Genomic DNA, 25,818 nt, shown 5'->3' with positions numbered 1-25,818 from the left:
CTTGTCCCTAATCGTATTATGTCAATTCCCACTTCCTATGAGTGCCAAGCATATTCACACATGCTTTAACGTAGGCGCACTTCGAGCAACGCCTACAGCGCACGTTGGCTGCCCTAGTTAAACTAAACAAAGAAAGCTAGGTACACCTCTTCACTTAATTTAATTAAAACACATAAATCACAATTATACTAATAAAAGTAAAAAAAGTAAAAAAAAAAGTCAAGAAAAATCAACAAATCTTGATAGCAAATTAGCAATAACCAACAAAGGAGTTAATTTTGGTCATTTCACAACTCATTTTTGCCAAAAAGGTTAAAAAGTCATAAAAAAGTCATGAAAGTCAACAAAATTCAAGGATTTTATGGCATTTTTGCAATTACCAACAAAGGATGAGTAAATTATGGTCAATACACTATTCCTTTCACTAATTTTTTCCAAAACTCCTAATCTTTCTCAACTTCTCACTTTTAAAGGTTGTAGATACATTCACAAAACTAACCAAATACAAAAATAAGCTTCAACTTTAGCTATGCATTATATTAAAAAAACAAATCAAGAATACTACTATTATAAGTTTATAACTAAACCATTTTAGCTTTGTTTATATTCACAAATCACAGCTACCTACCTAGAACCAACATATACAATGCATCAAAAAATAACTAAATGTACAAGAGTTACATGCTTTTGAACACTTAATGTACTTCAAAATTATATATTTTCTTGGTCTATTTAGTTTGACTTGAATATATAACAAAATTAGGCACAAGAAAATTAGGGATTTAGTTTCATTTAAAGACTGCACAAGAGTCAAAATTAAGTTATATATAACAAAATTAGGCACAAGAAAATTAGGCACCTGAAAATATACAACAGTTACATGCTTTTGAACACCATTAATTTATTACCTAATAAAATTCATTAATTCATTAATTAATACCTCAGCAATTTCCGGATCCAACACCTCAATTTCATGCTCACCGACTTCCTCGTAACTTCCACCATTTCCTTCATTCACTTCCATTTACAATTCTTCTTGTGGTAAACAACAAAACAACAACAATTTAATTATTTTCCAAACCCTAACTTTCAACTATTAAAATTTTGAAAGACAAGAGAGCTGAAAACCGATACCTGCTTTTCAGGGGCAATTCTTCCTGTTTTTCTTGACAAATTCGTGACGAATTCACAAAAAATGTAAGCGGCGCAACCAATATGTCTCTCTTACACTGACGTCGGAGATGAAATTTGCGGGAAAATGAAGTAAAAAGGGGGAAGGTAACTTCTCTCTCCTCACTCCTCTCTTTTTACCCAACTTCATTTTCATTTACCATCCTTTCATAATTCCCCTTTTTTTCAAATAGTATTATTTTATTTGAATATTGGGCACGGCCGCACAGGGGTGGATAAAACTTCCTCATATTTCATAATAGGATTTTGATTACTTTTGACAAAATTGATTGTCATTTAATGTTTTTCAACTATATTTCCTTTTTTACCCATTTTGATCGTTTCAGTTTTCAGTCTTTTCACCTTTAAGCTGCGTAGCTGCACCACTCCCCTCTCTCTTCTCCTCCACTCATTCGTACTCTGAATTCTCCATTGAAACAACTTGTGAGCTTTCTCTCCCATTTCATGAGTTAAGATTATTTATATTACTACTGCTATTTATAATCTTGGAATCAATTTTACAATCTAGTCAATTGTTAATTTAATTGTCAGTGTAGTCAATTTAGGGTTCTTCGGTGAATTATTGAACTACAATTTGTTATAAATTCTAGAATTATGAAAGATTATAACAAGCGTTGATCTCGTTGTTTGAATTTTGCTATTCATGTTCTTAGATGAATTTAACGAAATTTTTGGAGCTTACTTTGATGATTGAGTCAACTTTACTTTGATGATTGAGTCAATTTTGGTTGCTAATGTGCAGCAGGCTTTGGTGTAAACTACCCATTGATGTCAGAACAAAATCATGAAAATGAACCTATTTTCCCTGGGCCTGGGGCGGCTGCCCCTCCTGCCGGTGATCAGGGATGGGCCCGGCCTCGTCATCACCGGAGTTTGCTTGCTTCACATAAAGCAGGTACAATATATATGCTTGCATATTATAAAATTGAGTTGTGAGTCTTTCTAACCTTTATTTCGGATATTATAGGAAATGTGATATTTGCTTATGGTAGGATAGTTTGATTATGCAAGAGAAGTTAGTTTTTGGCAGGTGAACTTCTCTTGTGCTTCTAGGAAGTGGAGTAAACTACGATATGCAAGAAAAATGATGTGGCATTCATGATTTTTTTTAATAACTGCTGTACAACATAAAAGCTCACTCAACTTTAACTCTCTTCGGCCAAAAAGATACAATCTACAAATTGCATATGTTGAGATATGCCTTTACGATTGTATATGCATTAAATTTTGAGTCAAATGTGATATATGTACGTGTATGACAAAAATATCATGAAAACTTCAATTGAGATACCAAGTGTATGAAAACATCAATTGAGGTACCAAAGTTTTATGTGATATCCTTATTTCAATTTGTAATGTGAGTCCAAGAATGAGTACTTAGTGCACTGTAATAATTTGTGAGAGAATGATAACTAATGCAGTAATGCTGGTGTGACTTTTCCTTCTCTTTTTTATTCATTCACTTGTTTTTGTTATTTTTTTTGTAAATAAAATTGTGGGTTATCATATTTGTTGTTACCGTTTGCTTAAAGCTGTTGGTATTAATATCTGATGTTACTAGTATCTTTTTTCTATAACCTGCATGTAGGGCATTGCCTGTCTGATTGGATTGTCAATGAAAACAAGACTAAATGCTTCAAGTGCATATCAGACTTAAAGTCTTGGGATGAGTCAGAGGCCTATTGTAAGGACCATAGAGGACACTTAGCATCTGTGTCATCGCTTCAAGAGCTGAAATTTGTTCAAGACCTGTGTAGAATTAATGTTGATGGTTGCTGGATTGGATTACGAGGACAATCTACTTCTGGGCACAGTTGGATGTGGTCTGATCATAATTCTCTGCATAATGACTCCTTTTTACCCAAGGTGCAGCATGGATCAAATTGTGGCAACTTGTCCTGCAATAATGGAAGTGATTCATGTTCTTTGTTGTCCTATGGGGCCGTGCCCATTAAAGCTGTAGGATGCAACCATTCTCATGCTTTTATTTGCACAGTTGATACAGGTATGGCTTGACTCTGTCTTATCAATTTTCTCTTGTCTTGTCCTGTGTTAGCCTTGGCACCTTCCTTCAGGAATATTCTTTGGAATTGCATTGGTAGAAGGGTATAGAGGATAATTATTTACCTTCAAATAGACAAATGCTACATAGTCTTTAAAAATGTTTACTGCATAATTTGTAGTATTTTTAAAATAGACAACAGATATTGCATGCCATCTTATTGTAATGAAAATCAGTCACACCAATGCAACTCACTATTTAAAAAAAAAAAATAAAAAAAATAAAAATCTCTGTGTGACTGCCAAAAGTGCTTACATCATGGTCTAACCAAATGCAACAAACAAATGAAAGCGCCACATAACTTCATCTTAGTTGTACATTCTATCCAGAATCCCCAAACTCCATGAACATGACTAAAGCAAGCATGTAGGTTTTATATGAAAAAGGCACCATATGCCAGAAAATGTGCAAGAGTTTATTCTATCTGCTTAAGAGAACATGCAGAAAAAATTAGTCATTTATTTTGGCTGCTGATGACTAATTTTTCATTCCAAGGAGATATGAGAGTAATAGGTGCTAATGAGGAGCAAGTCATATTGGTAGAAATTTCTTTACAAGGAAAGGAATTGTATCTTGTGGAAAGCCTGAGCAGTTCTAATTTTGTCAAAGGAATTGAAAAAGGGTTTCAGTTGAAAGGAAACTAGTGAGGTCATGTGTATTTCTTTGCCACCTAGCCTTATAAGATATAAATTTCAAGGGACACGTGTACCATAGTTATATAAATTAAAAACCAAAATTGAAGTGTATGAGCATGGAAAGTACATATTAAAACCAATTTCTCAATTAAATATCATTTCAAAATTGATTTCCTATTCCTAAACTCCATTCTATTCTCCTGCTATTTTTTTTAGAATGGATTGCTAAGACTTTAGAAAAGATATATGACTAGGTACCAAGAGTCTAAGATAGGGGCTTCGGTGGGAAAATGACGAAGAAAGGAATACCACCTAAGTATATTGACCTAGTTTAGGATATGATATCAAGGGTTTGTTATAATGATTAGTTTACAATGAAGATCAAATGATCAACCCCAGCTCTTTGTAGCTTTTTGGATAAAGTTACAAGGTGTATCCAAGATAAGACACCGTGGTGTGTGTTATTTTTGTTTGATATCAAATTGGTGGATGAGGCTAGTGCTTGGGATTAATGTTGAGTTGGAATGTTGGAGACATAATTTAGAATCTTGAGGGTTTTGGCTAAGTAGGAGTACGAAGAATGGGTTAACTATTGGTGAACAATATTATCACCTCGTACCGATTTTACAAAAAAGTGGAAATATAGATGAGGATGTAACACATAGAACTGATTTGGGAGCTCATGGGTTAATATGTGATCATTGCTGATTTGCTGCCTTTAAGGTTATAAGGAAAATTTATGGGATGGACAATTAGACTTATATTACTTCATGGGTCAAAAATGTTCGCAATTAAGGGACTTGTTAAGAAGATAAGTGTAGTAGAGATGCAGATGTTGATACAAATGTGTGAGAATACCTTTGAGGAATAATATTAGGAATGTAGATTTTTGAGAACATGGTTTTTGGGTGTCAGGGTTAATGACGTCAATTCTTGAAATGTTAACATGTAACAATAAGTCAATAACACCTAGAACTTGTAATTCCACGAGTACTTTATTCATTATTAATCAACTTTAACCAAACTGTTTGATGTGGATCTCAACCCCTTGTTTAGTCAAGTTTTTAGAAAACCCACAATTCTGTAATAAAAATCCAATCTTGAATAATTTCTTGAATATCGAATATAAACAAACCGATATTTCTCCTCACAAGATAACTTCTTAAACTTATAATTCGAATTCCCAAATTTAATTAAACCACTTTTGGATGCTAATTATTATGAGATTAAACTCTTAGCCTACTCCTAGATACTAAGTGTTTGATATTCTAATCTTCAATCAACTCCTTGAATTGAAAACTAGCAAATAACGTTTAAGCAAAAGCTAAACAATCAACTTTTATTATGCTGAATTTTGTGTACTTGTTATGTATTACAAAGCCACAAAAATCCCTTATTTATAGACAAAAAAACTAACTAATTCTAAGCCTAATAGGACTAGGACAAGCCCCTAGCTTTAGCTCCAAGTAACCTAAGTGGAATAGGAATACTAAACCTACTTACATTAGGAAACTATCAAAACCAACCTACTTGGCAATTTTTGCGATTTTAGTTTTAGCCTTCGTTCACTGACTAAATGAACTCCGAGTCTTGTGAAACCACTTCCATTGGTTAGATGATATCCTGGCATTTCCAAAAACATGTTATAAGGCATATGTTTTCTTTGAGCTTCAAGTCCGTATCTGTAGTTCCTAGACTTCTACGAAATCTAACAAAATCGTAGAAACATAAGGAAACTTATAAACTAGATGATAAAATAAAGCTTAAGCGCTTAAACTAAGAAAAACCCTTTCAAGTGAAAGTTAAAACTTGCAAGCAAAATTCTAGAAGAAACTAAGTAAAAACAATAAATGATGCATTTCTTTCCTTGTTTGGGTAGCCTATATTAAAGTTATCTAGACCTTCTAAAAAGGCAGACCCTTTCAAAGAATTTATTTCTTGATTCACATCACTGTCTTATTTTTTAACCCACATTTAATTAAATAAACCCTTATATCATATGTTTTTACCCACTTTTAATGGCCAATTGACCAATTTGGTAAAAAAAAAACACCTTATGCGACAAATTGGTAAAAAAAAAAAGGTCAGGCGACAATTTGGTAAATAAAAAGCACCCCGACGACAATTAAGCCAATAATTTGATCGGAGTATCATTTAGTCAACGCGTATTATACACACTTGTTTTAAGCGTCTCATACCCTTCTTATCATATATTTTTTCTCTTTTTTCCCTCTTAATTAATTTCCTTTACTTAATTCCCCAACTACTCGGTTTCCTGTACCACTCCTCTTTTGGCTTCTTTTATTTTAGCTTTTGAGAATCTAAGATATTATTAGTTAAATATTTATGTGATGCCTACAATTAAATTACTGTAATAGAGGTACAATAATTAATTCACACACATACATATATATACAAATTATGAAAGACAAATGGGAAAAAAAAAGATTAAAATATAAATTTGAGTGGTTTGAAAAAGTTCTGTCATTGAATTAAAAAGCAAGAATCTTATTCTTCAAAATGTGACCACATGCAATAAGTACTAAAGCAAAATAAGGACAACACAACCAATTACAATAATGGCATCTCCCAAAAAATTGACTTCCAGTACTTCAAAACAACAAAACACCGACACCATCTGCACTATTGGCCGAAATTAAACACTTAAACATCAAGTTTGCAATCCAGGCAGCTTGTTATTGAGTTGGTTGAGATGGAATTTGGCCTTGACTTAGGACAATTGGTGGTGTATATATAGAGCCACTGAAGGAAACTTGGCCCCCATCTCCATACAAAATACCAACCCCAAGTGGTGCTCCTCTTCCCTTCTTTCCTCTCCCTCAAGTGGTGCTCTTGCTTCCATCCATGGCGTCGAGGTAGACCCACGACCAGTGCAAGAAGAGTGCTGTGATCTTCCTTACCCTTTTCTAGTTTGGTTAGCATAGTCTAATGGGGTTGGAACATTCGTTTGAACACATCTGGTATACTTCTTCCTACTCTGTTATTTCCTCCTTTTTTCCTTCCTCTTGCCCATGTTTTAGCACCTGCACTTGAACCATTTTCCTACGAAGGAACATAACATATTACTTGTGTAAGTAAGCATATTATGAATATATTAAGGTAAAAAATATACAGTATATATACATATATATTACTTATCCTTACCCTCTCAGGTTGGCAGGTTGTGGACATTTGTTTTTGTAATGTCCAGGTTCTCTACAATTTGAGCACTTGTTTGGCATCCCCTTTCTGTTGTATTTATTCTTCTCCTTAATAGGCTGGCAGTTTTCCTTTTCCAGGACCTTTGTTGATGATGTGAGGTGGCAACACTAAACCTTCTCCTTCTTGATTCCAAAATGTACTCCCTGGAACTGGTTGCAACAGATTATGATATGTTTTCTCATAAGTTGCAGCATTATACCAATGTGCTAAGTAGTCTTCAGGTTGGTGTTTCATGTATAATATTGCACTCATAGCATGAGCACATGGTATGCCCGTTAAATCCCAAGATCTACAACTGCAAGTTCTTTTTTGAAGGTCAACAGCATGCCCGCCCAACTCCTCTGTGGATTACTTCAAACCCTGTTTGACAATCTTCACCATTCCATCTACAGTCACATTTATTCTGCTCTTCATAAGACTCTTGTAACTATTGACTAATCCTAGGTGCAATTCCAGCAACAAATGTGTTCACGAGTCTTTTTTTTGCCCTCATTCTCTCCATTAATGCAAGCCTAATATCCTCTAGCATAGTTACTATGGGTTTATACCTAGCTAGAAGAATAAAACTGTTAAAGGTTTCTGCCATGTTATTGTCAACTACATCACAAGAAGAGTGAATTTTCAATTTAGACTTGCAAAATGTTTCGGTGTTTCTTGCTTCAAAATCCAAATGTGCTTGTTTTGACATTACCTTCAGTTTTGCCAAATGAGTTTCGTACTCACCGGGGCTAGTTGATTTAACACATTTCCAAAATTGTTTCTCCAATTGCTTACCCTTGTGTTTCTTCCTCCAATTGGTGTATATGTGTCTTACACATTGTCTATGTTCTATATTCGGCCAAATGTTGTGTATTGCATTCACCAACCCCTACAAATGAGTTTGAGTTTAAGTTATAGATCATACATTATCACAAAAAAAAAAAGGTCATATTTACATACCTTTTGTTGGTCAGAAATTATTGTCCAACCATCACCTTCTTCCATTTTCAAATCCTCATATATTAGCTTCAAGAACCATTCCCAAGTACTAGTAGTTTCCCTCTCAACCACAGCCCACCCAACAGGGAACATATGGTTATTTCCATCTCTCCCAACTGCACATAGTAATTGGCCACCACAAGCATGCTTTAAAAAACATCCATCGACTCCAATTATAGGTCTACAAGTCTCTATAAAGCTCTTCTTCAAACATATATAGAACTTGAGAAACTGTTTTGGCTGTCCGGGCTCACCTTCAACAGTTTTCAAAACACATGTGGTTCCGGGATTTGATTTCACCAATTCATTCAGGTATGGCTTTAAAATACCATACTGTTTATTCATCAAACATTGGACAGCATTTAGAGCTCTTCCTTTTGCTCGTTGACATTGTCTCAAGCCTACAACAATGTCATATCTTGCTCTCATATCAGCCTTGATCTCAACACCTTAATAAGTGGATTTCTCAGAATTTTGTCTAAATATTCCTTAACTAACCAATTCACAGTTATAAGTCTATTTTCAAAGGTCTTGGTGCACCACTCATGAACTGGTTGCATGGACTTGATTTGCCATCCGGTATGGTCTTCGAGGTTGGTGATTTCCCACCTGCAATGTGCACAACCTACACTAATAAACTTTTTGTCATTTTTAAGGTAGACCAAGTCTTGGTGTTGTTGAATTGAATATGCAAGAATGGCTTCTTTAAAAACTTCTCCTGAAGTGAATCTCAATCCAACAAACAACTCCACACTTTTCATGTCTATCTTCTCATTGAATGTAGGATAAGCAACCTTCTTTCTTCTCTTTTGAACATGAGTATCATTCCTATCTTCGTCTTCAGATGATGGTAGTGGATCCTTATCTGAATTTCTTTGATCAGATTCATACCCGCCTTCAAAGGTTGTCCAATAGGCTGGCCATTTCCCACTCCCCCCTGCTAAATGTCTACTGTAACTTTCAGGTTGTATCTCCTCATCATCGACATTTGTTTCATCGACTCCTTCGGCTTGTGGAATATTATCATCAAAATTATTATGAATCCTTTCAGTATCATTATCAGGCCATTTAGATGCTAATTGAACCCTTCTCATTTCAAGCACCTCTTCTCTAATTGCAATCATCTCATCATCATCATATTCTAACTCCTCGGCTAGAATTTCATCCCACTGATCTGAGTTCTCAGAATCATAATGATATTCCTCATTAACATCATTTTCACCCTCCTTATTAACCTGCCCCAAGTGTTCGATCGGTTGTGTTCCACCAAACTCGTTCACCTTACGGTTTTTGTTACATTGTCCTTCTTCATCTAGATATGCCTCTTTCAATTCTCTTGGATCCATCTTATAATTTTCATCTTAAGCCGAGTCATCATCAAAAGAGGATGAAGATATGGCATCATCTTCAAATATAGGTGAAACAGTATGTGGAACAACTTGTGGCTTTACATCATGACGTACGGGGAAATATCATTTGGGCTAATCTCATTAGGGTGTTGACTTGTGGACCTACTTGATTGCTTCTTACCACCTTTTGGACTTAGTTCTGCCAAATTTTTTGTCGACAACAATCCATTCATACTAGCAACCTCATGTCTATCATCATACATCTACATACAAAAATACGAGTATCAAAACCAAATTCATTCATCTCGTCAACAAAGTTTATTAACATTTTTGGTAATTAAATGTTTACAATACCTTAACCTTAGCAACATCAAAAAAATTAAACAATTAACAAAAGCCCTAAAAACAAAGTCAAATATCATATATTTCTAATTGCACAACTTAAATTGCAAATTACACTCTAATTATTTAATTAATTATACCTATCAATTAAATTACTCAAGTAATTTATGTCAATTACAAGGACTCACCTTTCTTCACTGAAAGTAAAAGTTTATGGGTCTTCAATTTGTTTACTTAGTGCTCTTTCTTTAAGAAATTGAATTGCTTTTCCTTGTCATCACTTCAATTTAGATGGGTAAAGGACATATGGAAAGGTATCAAAACAAGCTGTAGTCTACGGGATGGAAGGGAAAGGGACAACCATTAAAGAAATGTGAGTTTTTTTGTTTTTTTTTTTTAATATTTTGGAAGATGAACTGGGTAAGTTGAGGGTTCAAGTTGAGAGCATTAATGAGAGGGAAAATCAAGAAAATAAGAAAATTGGTAGTAGTATAAATTCAAGTATGTAGTGTGTGTAACACACGTTGCATAAATGATACTCCGATCAAATTATTGGCTTAATTGTCGTCGGGGTGCTTTTTATTTACCAAATTGTCGCCTGACGTTTTTTTTTTACCAATTTGTCGCATAAGGTGTTTTTTTTTACCAAATTGGTCAATTGGCCCACTTTTAATTAATGAAATCCCACATTTTTATTTTGGAAATTTTGTCATATAACACCTTTTAAAACCAAATTATTGTGAAAACACACCTTATAAAATTTTTCTTGTTAAAACACACCTAATACCAAGATTTTTTTGCGAGAACAGACCTTAGGGCGGTTTTAGGGGGATTGAGGTCACGTGCCGACAACCTTCCTTTCTTTTCCCCCTTTTTTCTCCAATTATTTTCTCTCTCCTCAAGACCACCAACCACAACCTAGCCAACTCAGCCGCCAACACCGACACCACCGTTTAACCAACCCACCGCTAACACCACCACCTACCAACCTAGCCGCCATCACCAGCCATCCAAATCATTCTAAACCCACCACGTACACCATACAACACCCACCAAAACCACAAGATCCACCATGAAAACTACCCAAAAAAAACCCTAAGCATCTCCATAAACACCCCTAACCATCTCATAAACAACCTCAAACATCTTGACAAAAACCCTTAACACCCTAAAACAAAATAATAGAGAGAGAAGAGGGTTGGTAGTGGTTTTTCCCCCTTTCATACCTCCAATCGAAAACCCTAAACTAAGGTAAATAAAAAAAACGACGAAATTAACAATTAATTTTATTAAATTTAACAACTTACCTGCCTCACAATTAGGTTAATTAAGGTTCTTTGCAGCAATTTGAGCAAAAAATGGAGTTAACCCATTCGATTGATAGACTTTGAAGGTTTGTTGCTAGGAAGAAAAGAGGAGAGAGAAAGTAGTCTAATTAGAGGGGAAAGGGGAAAAAAAGAGAGGAAGAGGTTTTCTCAAGTGGCTAGTGATCAGGTGTTGGCGGCTAGCTTGGTAGTTGGTGGTGTTGGCGATAGGGTTGGCTAGGCGGTGGTGTTGTTGTTGGCGGCTAGGTTGTGATTTGGTGGTTTAGAGGAGAGAGAAAGTAATTGAAGATAAAAGGGGGGAAAAGAAAGAAAGAGTATTGGCACGTGACCTTCACGTGATGGTCAACGCCGGGAAACCGAGTCAATCTCCCTTAAACCGCTCTAAGGTGTGTTCTCGCAAAAAAATTCTTATTTTAGGTGTGTTTTAACAAAAAAAAATTATAAGGTGTTTTTTCACAACAAAAGGGTTATAAAAGGTGTTATCTGACAAAATTTCCTTTTATTTTTTTACTCACTTTTAATCAACCAAAACAAAATGAAAAGGAAGTTGCACTAAATCAAAAGGTTAACCAACAAATAGGAGCAAGGGTTTACTACTTTTTCTAAATCTATTGATGATTGCTTTGACTTTTTAACATGAAAGTATTTATAAAAATACTATTCCACTCATGGGAGTGTTTTTTCTTCTTGATAAATAATTATAATATAGTGAACACGATTGATTCAACGTTTTCATGTTTACTCAGCTATGATTCACACACTCAGCTGCAAATAAAAATCAACTTTCCACATATTCTCTCTATAGCTTTTGTAACTCTTGACGTGTTTCCGCACCTTATTTGACAAGTTGCCAAAAGTTTATGTCTTTCTGATCCTATTTTTTTTTAAAAAAATCTGTTTCCTTTTGCTTTCTACCTCCCTGTTTGGGTGAGGTAAAATCTAATGTATCCAATTTAGCATTATTGTGTCGATATTTGTTAATCGATCTTGTTTTGGTTATTTATGAACTGCATAATTGGATAATAAATTAAAGGAAGAAGATTAAGATTGATTTTTTTTTTGAAAAAAAGATTAAGATTGATTAAGTGGAAATACATTTAGTTTAGGATAATTGATCAAGCATTCAAGTGGCCTGATTCTTTCCCATGAGCTAAACAAATCTAATATGACTTGCTCGATGCTTTTTTCTTTGCCTACTCTCCTTTATTTTATAACATCTTTAGATTCTCATTTCCCTTTGACTGACTGACTATCTTCCTCATCATGATACTACGAGTATATATAATGCGCTACCTATAATGCTTTATCCCTTAGGAAAATTCATAACTTTACCGAGCACACAAATTTCCACCTCGTCCTCATGGTGAATAGGTTATTGGTGTTGATATTCCGGTATCTATCGTGATGTGAAATCTTATCCTTATGCCAGTCTTTCTATTGCTTATCAAGCCCCTTACAGAGTCTTTTCAACCTCTTCCAACCTTAGCTTTAAAAATTGTGGTTTAGGCGTGACTAGGCCTAGTTCTGCAAGGCTTAAAACCAACAAAAGGCGAGTGCCTATGTGCGCTTTTTTCTAGGTTGATTTCTGTGCTTTTGCACCTTATGTTGTTTAAGATAATTGATAAACAATTTTTATTTAGTACATACATCCTTGTAGATTCACTAGAAATTTCAGGGGCTACCTCTCATATTTTTTTCACAAGTTTTTGTTATTTTTATTACTTTATTTCATATCAGGAAGAAGCATGAAGAATGGTTTACCATTTAAAAGTCAGTGCTTGATTTCTCGTAACTTGTGAATTTGGGAAGTACTGCATGCCATTTAATGCTTGAATGTTTTTTGAATTTCAATTGTAATAAATGCATCATTTTTGTGTAGAAAACCAATGCTATGGAGGACAGTGCCAAAACTTGTATATAATTATCCTAGCAGTTGTTAGTGGTGGGATTCTCTGTGCCACATTAGCTGTTGTGGTTTGGTTACTTGTCTACAGACGAAGTAAAAGGCGTAGAAGGTCCCGTAGGCAATCAAATCTAGTAGCATCATCTTTAGTGCCTCCATCCTGGAAGGTCTTCACAATTGAAGAGCTGAAGTCTATTTCAAAGAATTTCAGTGAGGGAAATCGTCTTCCTGGAGAATCCAAGACAGGAGGTACATATAGTGGCATTTTAGCTGATGGTTCAAAGGTGGCGATTAAGAAATTGAAAAGGTCCAATTACCAAAGGAAAAAAGAGTTCTATTCTGAAGTTGGGAGAGTTGCACGGCTTCATCACCCAAGTCTGGTATCTGTAAAAGGGTGCTGTTTTAACCATGGTCATCGCTATATTGTTTATGAATTCATAGTGAATGGTCCTCTTGATAGGTGGCTGCACCATGTTCCAAGAGGTGGTAGATGCTTAAGCTGGCCTATGCGAATGAAAATTGCCACAACCCTTGCCCAAGGAATCGCGTGAGTTCATATTCACTTTACTTGCTTTGATGCCATTATACAATTATAAATGATCCTCTTTTCCGATTATTATATGTATTGAATACATAATATGAATGTCATGCTAGACTTTATAAACGTTGGTCCTCAGTAGAAGGTTACACTGATCTGGAAATGCTTCTGGTAGACTGATCAAGCATGTCAATGTATAAATGTTATCTCCATCTTTGCTTTCTTAGTCGGCAAGTGTAACCTACAACGAGATCAGCAAGACAAACAATGATTAGTCTAAACCTTCCTCCTTCCCACTGATACCCCACTGTTTTGGGGGGTGGGGGAGCACCTAGAAGAAAGGAAAAAGAAAAGAGAAAGGGAACACATGTATAAAAGCATGGCCTGAGACAATTATTGGGGTGTACGTGCACACAAATCCTTCCAAGGTACCTCTTCAATGTATGAGTCATTATATTATCGGTGACTAATGCTCGTATGAGCGTAGGTAATATATGTTGGAGTCCTAGTTGCTACCAACCTACCATGTACCTGCCTGCCCAAAAAAAAAAAAAAGAAAAAAAATTAACAGACCTGTTCTATCTCTTTGCAGCCTATTTCTTTTTTTTTCCTTTTTCTTTTCTAGATAGGGTTTTTAATTTGGCGGTTTGAATTTGTGGTGTTGAAGACGTGTTATTTATATCTCAATTTTGCTTTCTCTTCTATTTGGCTGAACCTATAAGTCAAGTAGCCACTCACTAGGTCTACATTTACCTGTTGTCTCCACTTTCCATATGCTTATAAGATTTACTTTGTCTCTTACATATCCATGCTTTGGCTCTTTACTTTTATTTATTTATTTATTTATATTTATTTATTTATTTATTTATTTTTCTAGATAGGGTTTTTAATTTGGCGGTTTGAATTTGTGGTGTTGAAGACGTGCTATTTATATCTCAATTTCGCTTTCTCTTCTATTTGGCTGAACCTATAAGTCAAGTAGCCGCTCACTAGGTCTACATTTACCTGTTGTCTCCGCTTTCCATATGCTTATAAGATCGACTTCGTCTCTTACATATCCATGCTTTGGCTCTTTACTTTATTTATTTATTTATTTTTTTGTGCTGTGTATTGTGTTTTTGCTCTGAGTATTTTCATGGTGATGATTTAATGGCTTTGGTTTTTAATTTTCATGGCTGAATTAAGTTCCTTTATCAACTAAGAGAATGATAATTATACTTTGAATCTTTGATGAACCAATTATTAGTTATATTATTATTTTTTTTTAAAAAGAAAATAGTTTGGATGCATGACACTTAAACCACCACTGCTGGTCCGCGTATGCACGCAAGGAAAAGGTGCCAAATTCTGTTAGCTCCACTGGAGGGGCAATTCAGTAAAGCAACACTAGTTTGTTAGGCTGTTATTTCTGTGTGGAAAAGAATATTCATCACGCTGGCTTTTGTTTAGATTATATTTGGTTGTTGTTCATTTACTGAGTATCCTGGTTGTTTGTTAGGCTGTTATTTCTGTGTGGAAAAGAATATTCATCACACTAGTTCATTTACTGAGTATCCTGGTTGTTGTTCTTTTGTGGGATCTTTTGGCAGAGACTTGTCATAGATGTTAGACAGTGTCCATGCCTTGTAAAGTCACAGTAACTTTATAGTATGTATCTTATGTAAATAGATGTTTGGCGTAAATTATACGAAGTATTTGTTTCCTTGCAAAAAATCTATGGAATTTTAATCTCAGCTTGGTTTCTGAAACTGATTGTTCTACTTATGCCAATAATAGATTTTTACATGACAAGGTCAAGCCTCAAGTTGTGCATCGAGACATTCGTGCAAGCAATGTGCTTCTCGATGAAGAATTTGGAGCACATCTAATGGGAGTTGGACTCGCAAAGTTTGTGCCATGGGAAGTTATGCAAGAGAGGACTGTAATGGCTGGTGGAACTCATGGGTACCTTGCTCCAGAGTTTGTCTATAGAAATGAGCTTACAACAAAAAGTGACGTGTATAGCTTTGGAGTCCTGCTACTTGAGATTGTGAGCGGGCGTCGTCTTGCCCAGGCTGATGATTCAGGTAGTTTGCAGAGTATATTCGAGTGGGCTACAACCCTTGTACAGTCCCATCGCTATCCAGACTTACTAGATCCTGTCATATCAAGCTCATCCTCTGAGATTCCAGAGGCCGGAGCAATTCAGAAAGTAGTTGACCTTGTCTATTCTTGCACTCAAAACTTACCTTCAATGAGGCCCCGAATGTCTCATGTTGTTCATCAGCTTCAGCAGTTGGTTCCATCAGCCCCTGTTGTAGAGCAAGCTCAACTTTAGAATTAGATAAATCATATGAGTATGTCTGGCCTGATCACGTATCCTAGCAATGAAGCATTAATCTGATTTGCTCTTAACCGGAAGGCTAAAGGTCCTGACTAATATGTTTGCTTGTTTTAAGATATTATGAAACTATTGCAATACAGCATCATTATTTATATGAAGCACCAGTTTTATTGACGCTAATCTTAGGAAAACTAATATACTCCCTAAAATATGTACCTGATCTATGCAGGTTTCCTATAATCACAATGTTAACACTTCTAAATGTCCCAAACTATGATCATGAATGTGTGGTTAACAAGTCAAACATAATATGTCGATATTAACATTTCTTTAACTACAAGTCCCATTAAAAAAAAAAAAAAAATCAAAGTTTTAAAGAGCAAGTGTTGATTAAATATTTGTTCAAATTGAACTTAAACAACAATTTAATGAATTTCTAATATTAAGGTTATAAAAATTGAAACACACATTCAGAGTAAAATTATAGTTGCACTCGTCAAACGTGCCGACTATAATTTTACTCTAAATGTGTGTTTCAATTTTACTCAGAGTAAAAGTCACTTTAACAAATCTTTTGAAATAAAAGGAAAATTTGTCTAGAAGTGACATAATTCGTATATGTTCACTATTTTGTCTGCAAGGACCTTATATGTTTAAAGTTTTCTAAAATGATTTTATATGTTTAAAGTGTTCTAAAAGAACCTTATAAGTTAATTTTGTTATTTGGGGGGACCTTGAGGTCGAAATCCGACAATAATTAATTTTTTTCTCTGACGTGATTTTTTTCTCTGACGTTGACCTCCCATGTTAACTTAAAAAATGACTCCCCTTTTTTTTAAGTTGTGCCCAGTTAATTTCCCAGATAAACAAAATCTGGGGGTATAATCGTCTTTTCAAGTATTAGTGGAGGGGTACATGTGTCTTTTCATATTCTAGTTGAGGGGTATATGTGTAATTTCCTCACCAAACAGTAAATGCAAGTTGCAAACAATAATTGATAGCTCACCAAAAATACTAAATAAATGACCACGGTTTTTCAATATATTAAACGTACTTTTAAAAAAAAATCTATAGATATTTCTTGTCATTAAATAGTTATACAAAATCTATTTTCTTAATGTGTGTCCATGAAAATATGTTAGAAAAACTGAAAAACGAATTAGGCTTATTTTAAGTGACCTAAAATATATCTAATACGAGTACGTAAACATACAATAATTCAAACGAGACTTAAAATAGCACTTGTAATTAGGCGTTTTTTTCGAGTCGTACTTTGAATATTTTCATTTTTTTATATTAAATTATTTAAAAGCTTTGTTGATTTTTTTTATTATTATTTTTTTATTGTAAGTAAATTAGAATGCAATAACAACAATAACTTATTTTGGATTTTTTTTTATTGTACATTTTAATACTTGTATGTACGTAGTTAAATACAAATGTGGATTAATGAAACATGATTCATTTCTAGCTAAGATGGTAATACATATGGTTTTCATTTAATGAGGTTCGGGGTTCAAATTTCTAAGAAGAAGCATATATGACACATAACAATTTTAAGAACGTCTTTTAATATATAGTTAAGATGTATGTCCATAATGAAAAATGTAACTCTTTTTTCCCTTTAGGTTTTCCTTGGGAGGGTGTCTCATCTAGCGATTCTGGCTAGTTTTTCCTTTCACTAGGTGAAAAAAGGGCTTTGGCAGTGGTTCAAACCCGGTCTAAGGTACTGATTTGAACCGCATTCTATGTGGGGGGTGCCAAATACCCCCCTTTTTGGCACCGGTTAGCCGGTGCCAAATATACCCTTTTTGGCACCGGTTAGCCGGTGCCTTTAACTGTTTTGGGCACCGGTTAACCGGTGCCTAAAATAGTCTCCCGCCTAAAATAAATGTCTAAACCCACGACATAATACATGATCTCTAATGATTTCAACACTATCGACCACATTCACATTATTACAATCAACACAAGGACAATAAAGACCTTTGCCACCCAGTTTGCGTTGATAAGCTAAAGCCCTCTCGCAAAACTCTTGAACCCCATTCCAAAATTCCAATGTATCGCGTCTACCATACATCCAACCACGATCATTCTCCATTTAGTAAATTGTCTCTAAACATATATTGCAACATATAATGAATAATGTGTAATTGCTACATATTTTATGTAAATCAAATTCAAGTACAAAACGTGAATATACCATTCATATAGTGAAAAAATGCATGTTTTCAAAGGGTCCTTATCACGCCAACCTAACCCATCCTTGAATGTCTACTCTCACTAGTGAATGTATGTCAACTTTCCAATTTTAAGGAAAATTCGGCAGCATTTCCCCTAGTTCTCCAAGTACACGATGTAGATAATTAATTACCCACATATGTACCAAGAGAACATAGTGAGGAAATGATAAGCCAAGATGTTCCTTAAAATCGAAAAGAAAACATACATTCACCACCTAAGTGAGAGTACACATTCAAGAACAGTCCCAACCGGGGACTATTCAAGACTTTCTCCTAATGAGAAAGCCTTGAACGGGTATCTAGGCATATGATGATGCAAGTATTCTACATATTGTTGTATTTATTTGCAATTAAACAATACACAAGTTGCAATTTCATGAATAAACTTTTATTAAATGGATAAATAGAAAGAAATATAGCTAAGTAAAGTTTACAAGTCATACCAATATAGCAACTACCCACTTGAGCTCAATATGTAGTCCTCAAGCTAAACTCGTGCTTCAATTCACAAATCTATTAAAAAAAAACATTAAACAAAAATTAGGTTAAATATTAGGTATGTACTATATCTTTCTCATAACATGTCAATTCACTAATTTATTTATAAGCTAAAACACATCATTCATCGAACTAACAATTGCTAAACTAACAAGGTTACTAATCTCTAATTTTTTCAAAATTACCCGTCAAAACAACTTAAAAGTAACCATTCACCCATTCCAAAATTCATCTACGTTAGTAACAAGCAAGGTTACTAATCTCAAATTTATTCAAATATACCCATCAAAACAACTTAATATTAACCATTTAAACATTCCAAAATTCAACTAATTTAATAACAAAGTTCACTAATCTCTAATTTATTCAAAATAATCCATCAAAACAACTTCAAATTAACCATTAGAAGTAACATACCAAATTTCACCTATTTAAGTACCAAGGTTAATATATATTCTATAATTATTTCAAAATTATCCACCAAAACACATTAAATTAACCATTAAAACATAATAACACTAGTAGAAAATAAGTGATGGGAAGCCCCAAATGGCAAGCGGTTTTAAAAATCCGCTTGCCATTTACCCAATTTTTTTTAAATAAACCTGTAATATTAAATGGCAAGTTGTTTGGGGTTGAATCGCTTGCCAATATATATAATGACAAGCGGTTTGGGTTGAACCGCTTGCCATTAGATATATTGGCAAGCGGTTCAACTCCAAACCGCTTGCCATTTAAAAAAAAAAAAGCGGGATTACAATTCACAAACCCTAATCCCATAATATCCTCTCACGACCTCTCTCCCCTTTCGCCCCTATTATTCTAGCTCACTTCTCAGTTCGCTCTCTCTCCTCTCATTCACTCCCTCACTTCTCTCTCCTCTCACACCTCCATTGTCACGCCATCTTATCATCTCTCCTTTCTCCATATCCTTCTCTTTCTCTCTCATCTCTTTCTTTCCTTTCCCGATCAGTGAAATCCCGTGGTAGTTCGGTGGGTTTTCGACCCAATTTGAGCATGGATTTTCGACCCAATTCGAGCATAGATTTTTGAACCATTCGTGTGGGTTAAACGGTGGTAGTCCGGTGGTGGTGCGTGTGGGTTTTTATGGTCGAATTCGACAATAAAAACTCTAGATCTAGAGTTTTTATGGTCGAATTTGACCCATTAAACCCAAATTTAAAGCCAATTTTGATTTTTTTTGTTGGTATTCAAGGTATTTCTTTTTTTAATCTTTTTTTTTTGTTTTTTCAGTTTTTTTTTTAATTTTATTGTGATGGGTGGTTGAATTGGTTTGTTTAGGTCGATTTGTTGTTGGTGGGGGTCGTGGTGGATGGTGGTGTTGGCAGGTGTTCTCGTGTTGGCGGGGGTTGTTGTGGGTGGACGGGTGATGGTGGGTTATGGTGCTGGCCGCTTTTCTGGTGTTGGTGGGGGTCGTGGTGGGTGGTGGTGTTGGCAAGTGTTCTCGTGTTGGTGGGGGTTGTTGTGGGTGGACGGGTGATGGTGGGTTGTGGTGCTTGCCGCTTTTCTGGTGTTGGTGGGGGTCGTGGTGGGTAAGTGGCTGGTGGTGGTGGCTGGTGGCTGTTGGTTGGTGGTGTAGGGTGGTGGCTAGTGGTGTGGTGGCTGGCGGTTGGTGGTGTGGGGTGGTTAATTTATTGTTGAAAATCAGAAATTGTAATTTTTTTTTGTTAATTTATTTTTTTTGCTGTTGAAAATCGGAAATTGTAATATTACAACAATTAATTAATAAAAATATTAATGTTTTTATATATATTTTGATTATGTATCAATTTAAGTGAAAAAAACCAAATTTTTTTATTTTTTTATTTTTATTTTTAATACCCCTAATGGGCAGCGGTTTGGCGCCAAAACCGCTGCCCTTTCACTACAATTGGCAAGCAGTTCTGAACCGCTTGCCATTTTAAAGACCAATTGGCAAGCCCCCTAAAGGCATGCGGTTCAGAACCGCTTCCTATTAGGGGGTTTGAACTGCTTGCCATTACTTATTTTCTACTAGTGTAAAATCCAACTAATTGAGTAACAAGGTTACTAATCTCTAATATTTTCACAATTTCCCAATTATATTCAAACCTAAAATTGAGAAAAATTATATTCAAACCTAAATTTTAATTTGCTAACAATGGTTCAAAATGCAAAACAAATTAATATATATAAGTATATAATTGGAAAATAATGTTAAAAAAAAATTAAAAGGAAACCTTGAATGGAAGGAGACAAGGAGGGCAACAGATGGAGGAGGAGACGCAGGGCAGGGCACGACAAATGGAGAAGGACCCTCAGGCCGGTGGCGCGACTCGGTGGTGGAGGAGCCTAAGGGCGGTGGCGCGGCTCGGTGGTGGAGGAACCTCAAGCCTGGTGGATGATGTTTTCGAACTATGCAGGTGGAGGAACTATGTAGGGCAGCAGCTTAATTTGAAAGAGAAAGAAAGGGAATGCAGAAGGGCAGCAGCTTTGAAAGATTATTGAAGGAGGTTTTCGACACCTCTGGTGGTCGGTGAAGGTGGCGGCTGTGGTGGAGGGAGAGAGAGGAAGGATTGAAGGTGGCCTGGTTTTCGCTCAGCTCTAATGAAATAGTGAGGAAGGAATGAACGAAAGAGAAAGAGAGGAAGGAGAAGAAATGCTAAGGCCGCATTTTTTTTTATAAATTTGGCACCGGTTCAATTGGCACCGGTTCAAACCAGTGCCTTTTTTATTTTTGGCACCGGTTCAGGCCAAACCAGTGCCTTTTCTAAAGTTCTAAAATCCCGCCCATTTCTAGATCGGTTTTGGCCACCGGTTTGGCCTGAACCGGTGCCATATGGGGGCTGCCTATTGCTATTTTTCTACTAGTGTTTATTCTCAAGGATTGTTCTCATGATTACGAGAGTTCTTACTTGATTTTATGGCTTCTAATCTACCTATTGTCAATAGCGTTGTCGATAATATTGAAGATTTGGAAAGATCAGAGAATGAGAAGGTGAGCGTTAGGGAAGAGGAGATTGAATGGGTTGTCAATGATGAGGATGATGAGGAGGCGAGGACTTCCCTTGCCCTTGTGGGAAGGGTTTGGACGGATAGGAATGTTAACTCCAATGCCCTAATCTCTATGATGACAAAACTATGGAACCCTAAACATGGTCTTGAAGCAAATTGCATCGACAAGAATGTCTTCTATTTCCAATTCCATCACTGGAGGGATAAAGAGAAGGTGTGGGAAGAGCAGCCGTGGCACTTTGATCGCCATACAATTGTACTGAGTGATATCCAAGGTGAGATCAAACCATCGGATACCCCCCTTCATTCAGTTCCTTTTTGGATCCGAGTTTATGACCTCCCTTTCAAGGGGAGGGGGAATGAAGACAATGCGAGAACGCTTGGTAACAAGGTTGGTACTTTCATTAAGCTTGACAAATCTTTTGGTGATGGAATCAATAAATCACTGAGGATTAGAACTCTAATTGACTTACGAAAACCTATTAAAAGGTGGGTGGAATTAAAAATGTAAGGGGGTGTGAAAGAAAGATTTAGAGTGGCATATGAAAAACTCCCTTTATTCTGTTATGTGTGTGGAATGCTAGGACATGGGGAAAAGGACTGTGATAACCATATTGGTTACAACTCCCCCAAGCGTATCTTTGATGACAGTGCAAGAGTTTTGTCATCTTGGCAGTTTATGAAAAAAGAGCACTCACAGGGTCCAAGTAGGTCAATAGCAGTAGGCCGAAAATCTTACGTTACAAGAAAGTCAGGAGGGGAGGCAACTCTTCCCAATGCAAGTGTGAAGGGAGTAGCAAAAAAGCTAGAATTTGTGAATTTGGAGAAGGCTGGCCCTGTTGAATGTCCTAAAGGGGTGGAAACACTGCAAAGCTCTGAGATAGGCCCAGTTGTGCATGATGTGTGTGAGTTTGATGGAGGCACGATGATGAATACTGTGACAGAGGGGGGTTTACATGTGGTAAATGATGTATCAGCTAAGCAGCCGCAACACATGCCAAATCCTACACTTGAGGAAGCTGCCAATGTTGATTCAGGAACACAAACTCTCTTGTTCTCTACTGGAAATGTTAAAAATTAGAAGAAGAGGGGTAGTAGAATCTGGTTTAAAGAGGGTAGAGATATTCTCATGGGCGAGGATGGTCAGAAGAATGCTGAGAATAAAGAAGCTATGGTGGGGCAGAAAAGGGGGGAAAGATCTGATGAGGATATGCATAAGTTCTACTCAGATGTCCAAGGGATGGAGAAAAAACTGAAAAGGAGTAATGTCGAAACATTTCAATTAGAGGGTAGTGGCAAATCCCACTCCCTCGAACAACAATGAAAATACTAAGCTGGAACGTCCATGGACTCGGTAATTCATGTATGGACGTGTAAAGCCCTCTGTGATTGGTGTTGGAGGGAAAGGCCAAATATTGTCTTTCTCATGGAGACAATGATGGATGCGAATAGTTTGGAAAGAATAAAAGGTATGTGTGGATTTGTTAACGAGGTATGCTTGAGTAGTAATGGCCATTCGGGGGGTGGAAGGATATAAATGCAAAAACAATTTCATATTCCTCACATCACTTTATGGTGGAGGTTTATGATCATAATGATATCCCGAAATGGAGAGCGGTAGGTATATATGGGTGGATGGAGCAAGAAAATAAAGTCCGTACTTGGTCTCTGATGACTCGGTTAAAAGCTAGTAGCTTGCTTCCCTTTGTGATTTTTGGGGATTTCAATGAAATCTTAAGCCATGATGAAAATTATGGAGGTGTACTTAGAAGAGAAAGTCTGTTGGATGCTTTCTAGGGCGCGATTGATGAATGTGGTTTGCGTGATTTGGGTTTTCGGGGTAGTGTTTTTGCTTGGAAGAGAGGTGTTAACCCAGCTACTTTTGTAAGAGAGAGACTAGACCGTTTCTTGGGTGATAATCATTGGTGTTCGATGTTCCCATATCACGAGGTGCGACATTTCCCGATTTACCAATCGGACCATGCTCCTATATTGCTGAAAGCCACCGATCACCGTGAAGAAGGTAGAAGGAAAAAGCAGTTTAAATTCGAAGCCCTTTGGTTGTCTAATGAAGAGTGCGGTAAGGTGGTTTAGAAATGTTGGAAGGGCAACGCTGCTGACCATACGCCCAACAAGCTTGCTCGATGTGCGGATAGTCTGACTTCTTGGGCTGCTAAAAATTTTGGTGACCTTAAAAAGAAAATAAAGAGTACCGAGGAGAAATTAAAAGATGCTCAAAACAAGTTCCCTGATGCAGCAATGCTAGGATCATGCTCCAAATCTCTCAAGAACTTGATGAACTCCACAGGCTTGAAGAATCTTATTGGCACGCTCGAGCAAGAGCCAATGAGATGCGAGACGGTGATAAGAATACCGCCTACTTTCACAAAAAAAAAAACAAGCATAAGGAGACACTACAACAACAATTAGGGTTTGCATGATAATAATGGGAATTGGCGATCGGGGAAAAAAGAGTTGGAAGATATCGTGGCCCACTATTTTGCTGACTTGTTCTCGTCCGCAAATCCAACTGGTTCGAGCAAGCTTTTGCTGGCATTGAACAAGTAGTGATCGTGAGCATGAATGAAGACCTCAATACTGAGCCGACAGATGTGGAGATAAAATCCACGCTCTTTCAAATGCACCCAAACAAGGCTCCAGGACCCGACGGTATGCATGCTCTATTTTTCCAAAAATTTTGGCATATTGTTGGTAATGATATTGTTGGGTTTGTGAAAATTTGGTGGCGTGGTAATGTAGATTTGCAAGAAATTAATAAGACTTGTATTGTCTTAATTCCGAAGTGCGAAAAACCCAAATACATTACGGAATTTAGACCAATTAGTTGTTGCAATGTGCTCTACAAGATTATTTTGAAGGTAATGGCAAATAAATTGAAACCTTTTCTAGATAAAATCATTTCCATAAACCAGAGTGCTTTTATTCCAAAAAGGTTAATCACATACAATGCTTTGGTTGCCTTTGAAATTTGTCATGCTATGAAGAGAAAGGGGGAAGGCAAAGAGGGTATTGTGGCTTTGAAACTGGATATAAGTAAGGCGTATGATAGGGTTGAGTGGGTTTTTCTGGAATGGGTCATGTATAAAATGGGTTTCAATGATAGCCGGGTCAGGTGAATTATGGACTTCTTATCTAGTGTTTCATTTGCTTTTAAGATTAATGGTGGAATATCGGGTGCCGTAACCCCTTCTAGAGGTCTATGACAAGGAGACCCAATTTCACCTTATTAATTCCTTATTGTTGCTGATGCCTTTTCCACTCTTTTATCGAAAGCTGCAAATGAGAACCGCATTCATGGTGCTAAAATATGTAATGGCGCTCCTAGAATATCACACTTGTTTTTTTGCAGATGACAACATTTTATTTGCAAAAGTTACGGTTAGTGAATGCTCGGTGATAGCTGACATTATCAGCATATATGAGAGAACATCTGGGCAAAGTGTTAATCCAAACAAAACTGATGTAGTCTTTAGAAAAGGTGTACATGGAGATCGAAGACAGGAGATTGTGAATATTCTAGGCGTCAAAGAGGTTGAAAAGCATGAGAAATACCTTGAATTACCAACAATTATTAGTAAGTCCACAAAGGCGATTTTTGCAAGCTTGAAAATCAGAGTGTGGGATAAAATACAAGGATGGCAAAAGAAGTTACTATCAAGACCCGGAAAGGAAGTCCTCATAGAAGCAGTAGCCCAAGCGATCTCGACATATATGATGAGCATATTCAAGATTCTGGAGGGGTTGATTGATGAGATTCATGTGTTAGTGGCTCGGTTTTGGTGGGGATCAAATGAGACAACTAGGAAGATACATTGGCATAGTTGGGAAGCATTGTGAAAACCCAAGTATATGGGAGGTATGGGATTCCGTGATCTAAAAGTGTTTAACCAAGCGCTTCTTGCAAAACAATTGTGGCGTTTACATATTATGCCCAATACCCTAGTGTCATCCATTTTAAAGGCACGATACTATATGAACCACTCGGTCCTAAAGTCTTATAGGGGGTATGATCCTAGCTACTCGTGGCGTAGTATTTGGGGATCCAAATAACTCATCCTTGATGGGGTGAAATGGAGGGTAGGAGATGGAAGGAAAATCCAGGTTTGGCTAGATTCTTGGTTGCCTAGGAAGCCAACTACTACTGTGCCTACTCATGGTCCAATTTTTTATCCGGAACTGAAAGTCTCAGACTTG

General features: G+C 36.3%; 1 protein-coding gene across 3 annotated transcripts; it reads left to right on the top strand.

Moving 5' to 3' along the window:
- The first annotated feature begins 1,417 nt into the window (after positions 1-1,417).
- Positions 1,418-16,046, top strand: LOC110703730 (C-type lectin receptor-like tyrosine-protein kinase At1g52310). Of its 3 annotated transcripts, none has more exons than XM_021881512.1 (5): positions 1,418-1,614; positions 1,937-2,086; positions 2,753-3,196; positions 12,984-13,554; positions 15,322-16,046. In XM_021881512.1, the coding sequence occupies exons 2-5, from the start codon at positions 1,960-1,962 to the stop codon at positions 15,860-15,862; spliced, it is 1,683 nt and encodes a 560-aa protein (XP_021737204.1). In that variant the 5' UTR covers positions 1,418-1,614; positions 1,937-1,959; the 3' UTR covers positions 15,863-16,046. The 3 variants fall into 3 exon arrangements, with proteins under 3 accessions (XP_021737204.1, XP_021737203.1, XP_021737205.1); XM_021881511.1 differs by having other exon boundaries at positions 1,419-1,614; positions 1,934-2,086; XM_021881513.1 differs by having other exon boundaries at positions 1,421-1,614; positions 1,934-2,086; positions 2,780-3,196.
- The last annotated feature ends 9,772 nt before the right edge of the window (positions 16,047-25,818 follow it).

The sequence above is a fragment of the Chenopodium quinoa genome, unplaced genomic scaffold (assembly GCF_001683475.1).
Source record: "Chenopodium quinoa cultivar QQ74 unplaced genomic scaffold, ASM168347v1, whole genome shotgun sequence".
NCBI classification, from domain to species: Eukaryota; Viridiplantae; Streptophyta; class Magnoliopsida; order Caryophyllales; family Amaranthaceae; genus Chenopodium; species Chenopodium quinoa.
The sequence above is the reverse complement of the archived record's forward strand: the minus strand, read 5'-3'. Positions and strand labels throughout refer to the sequence as shown.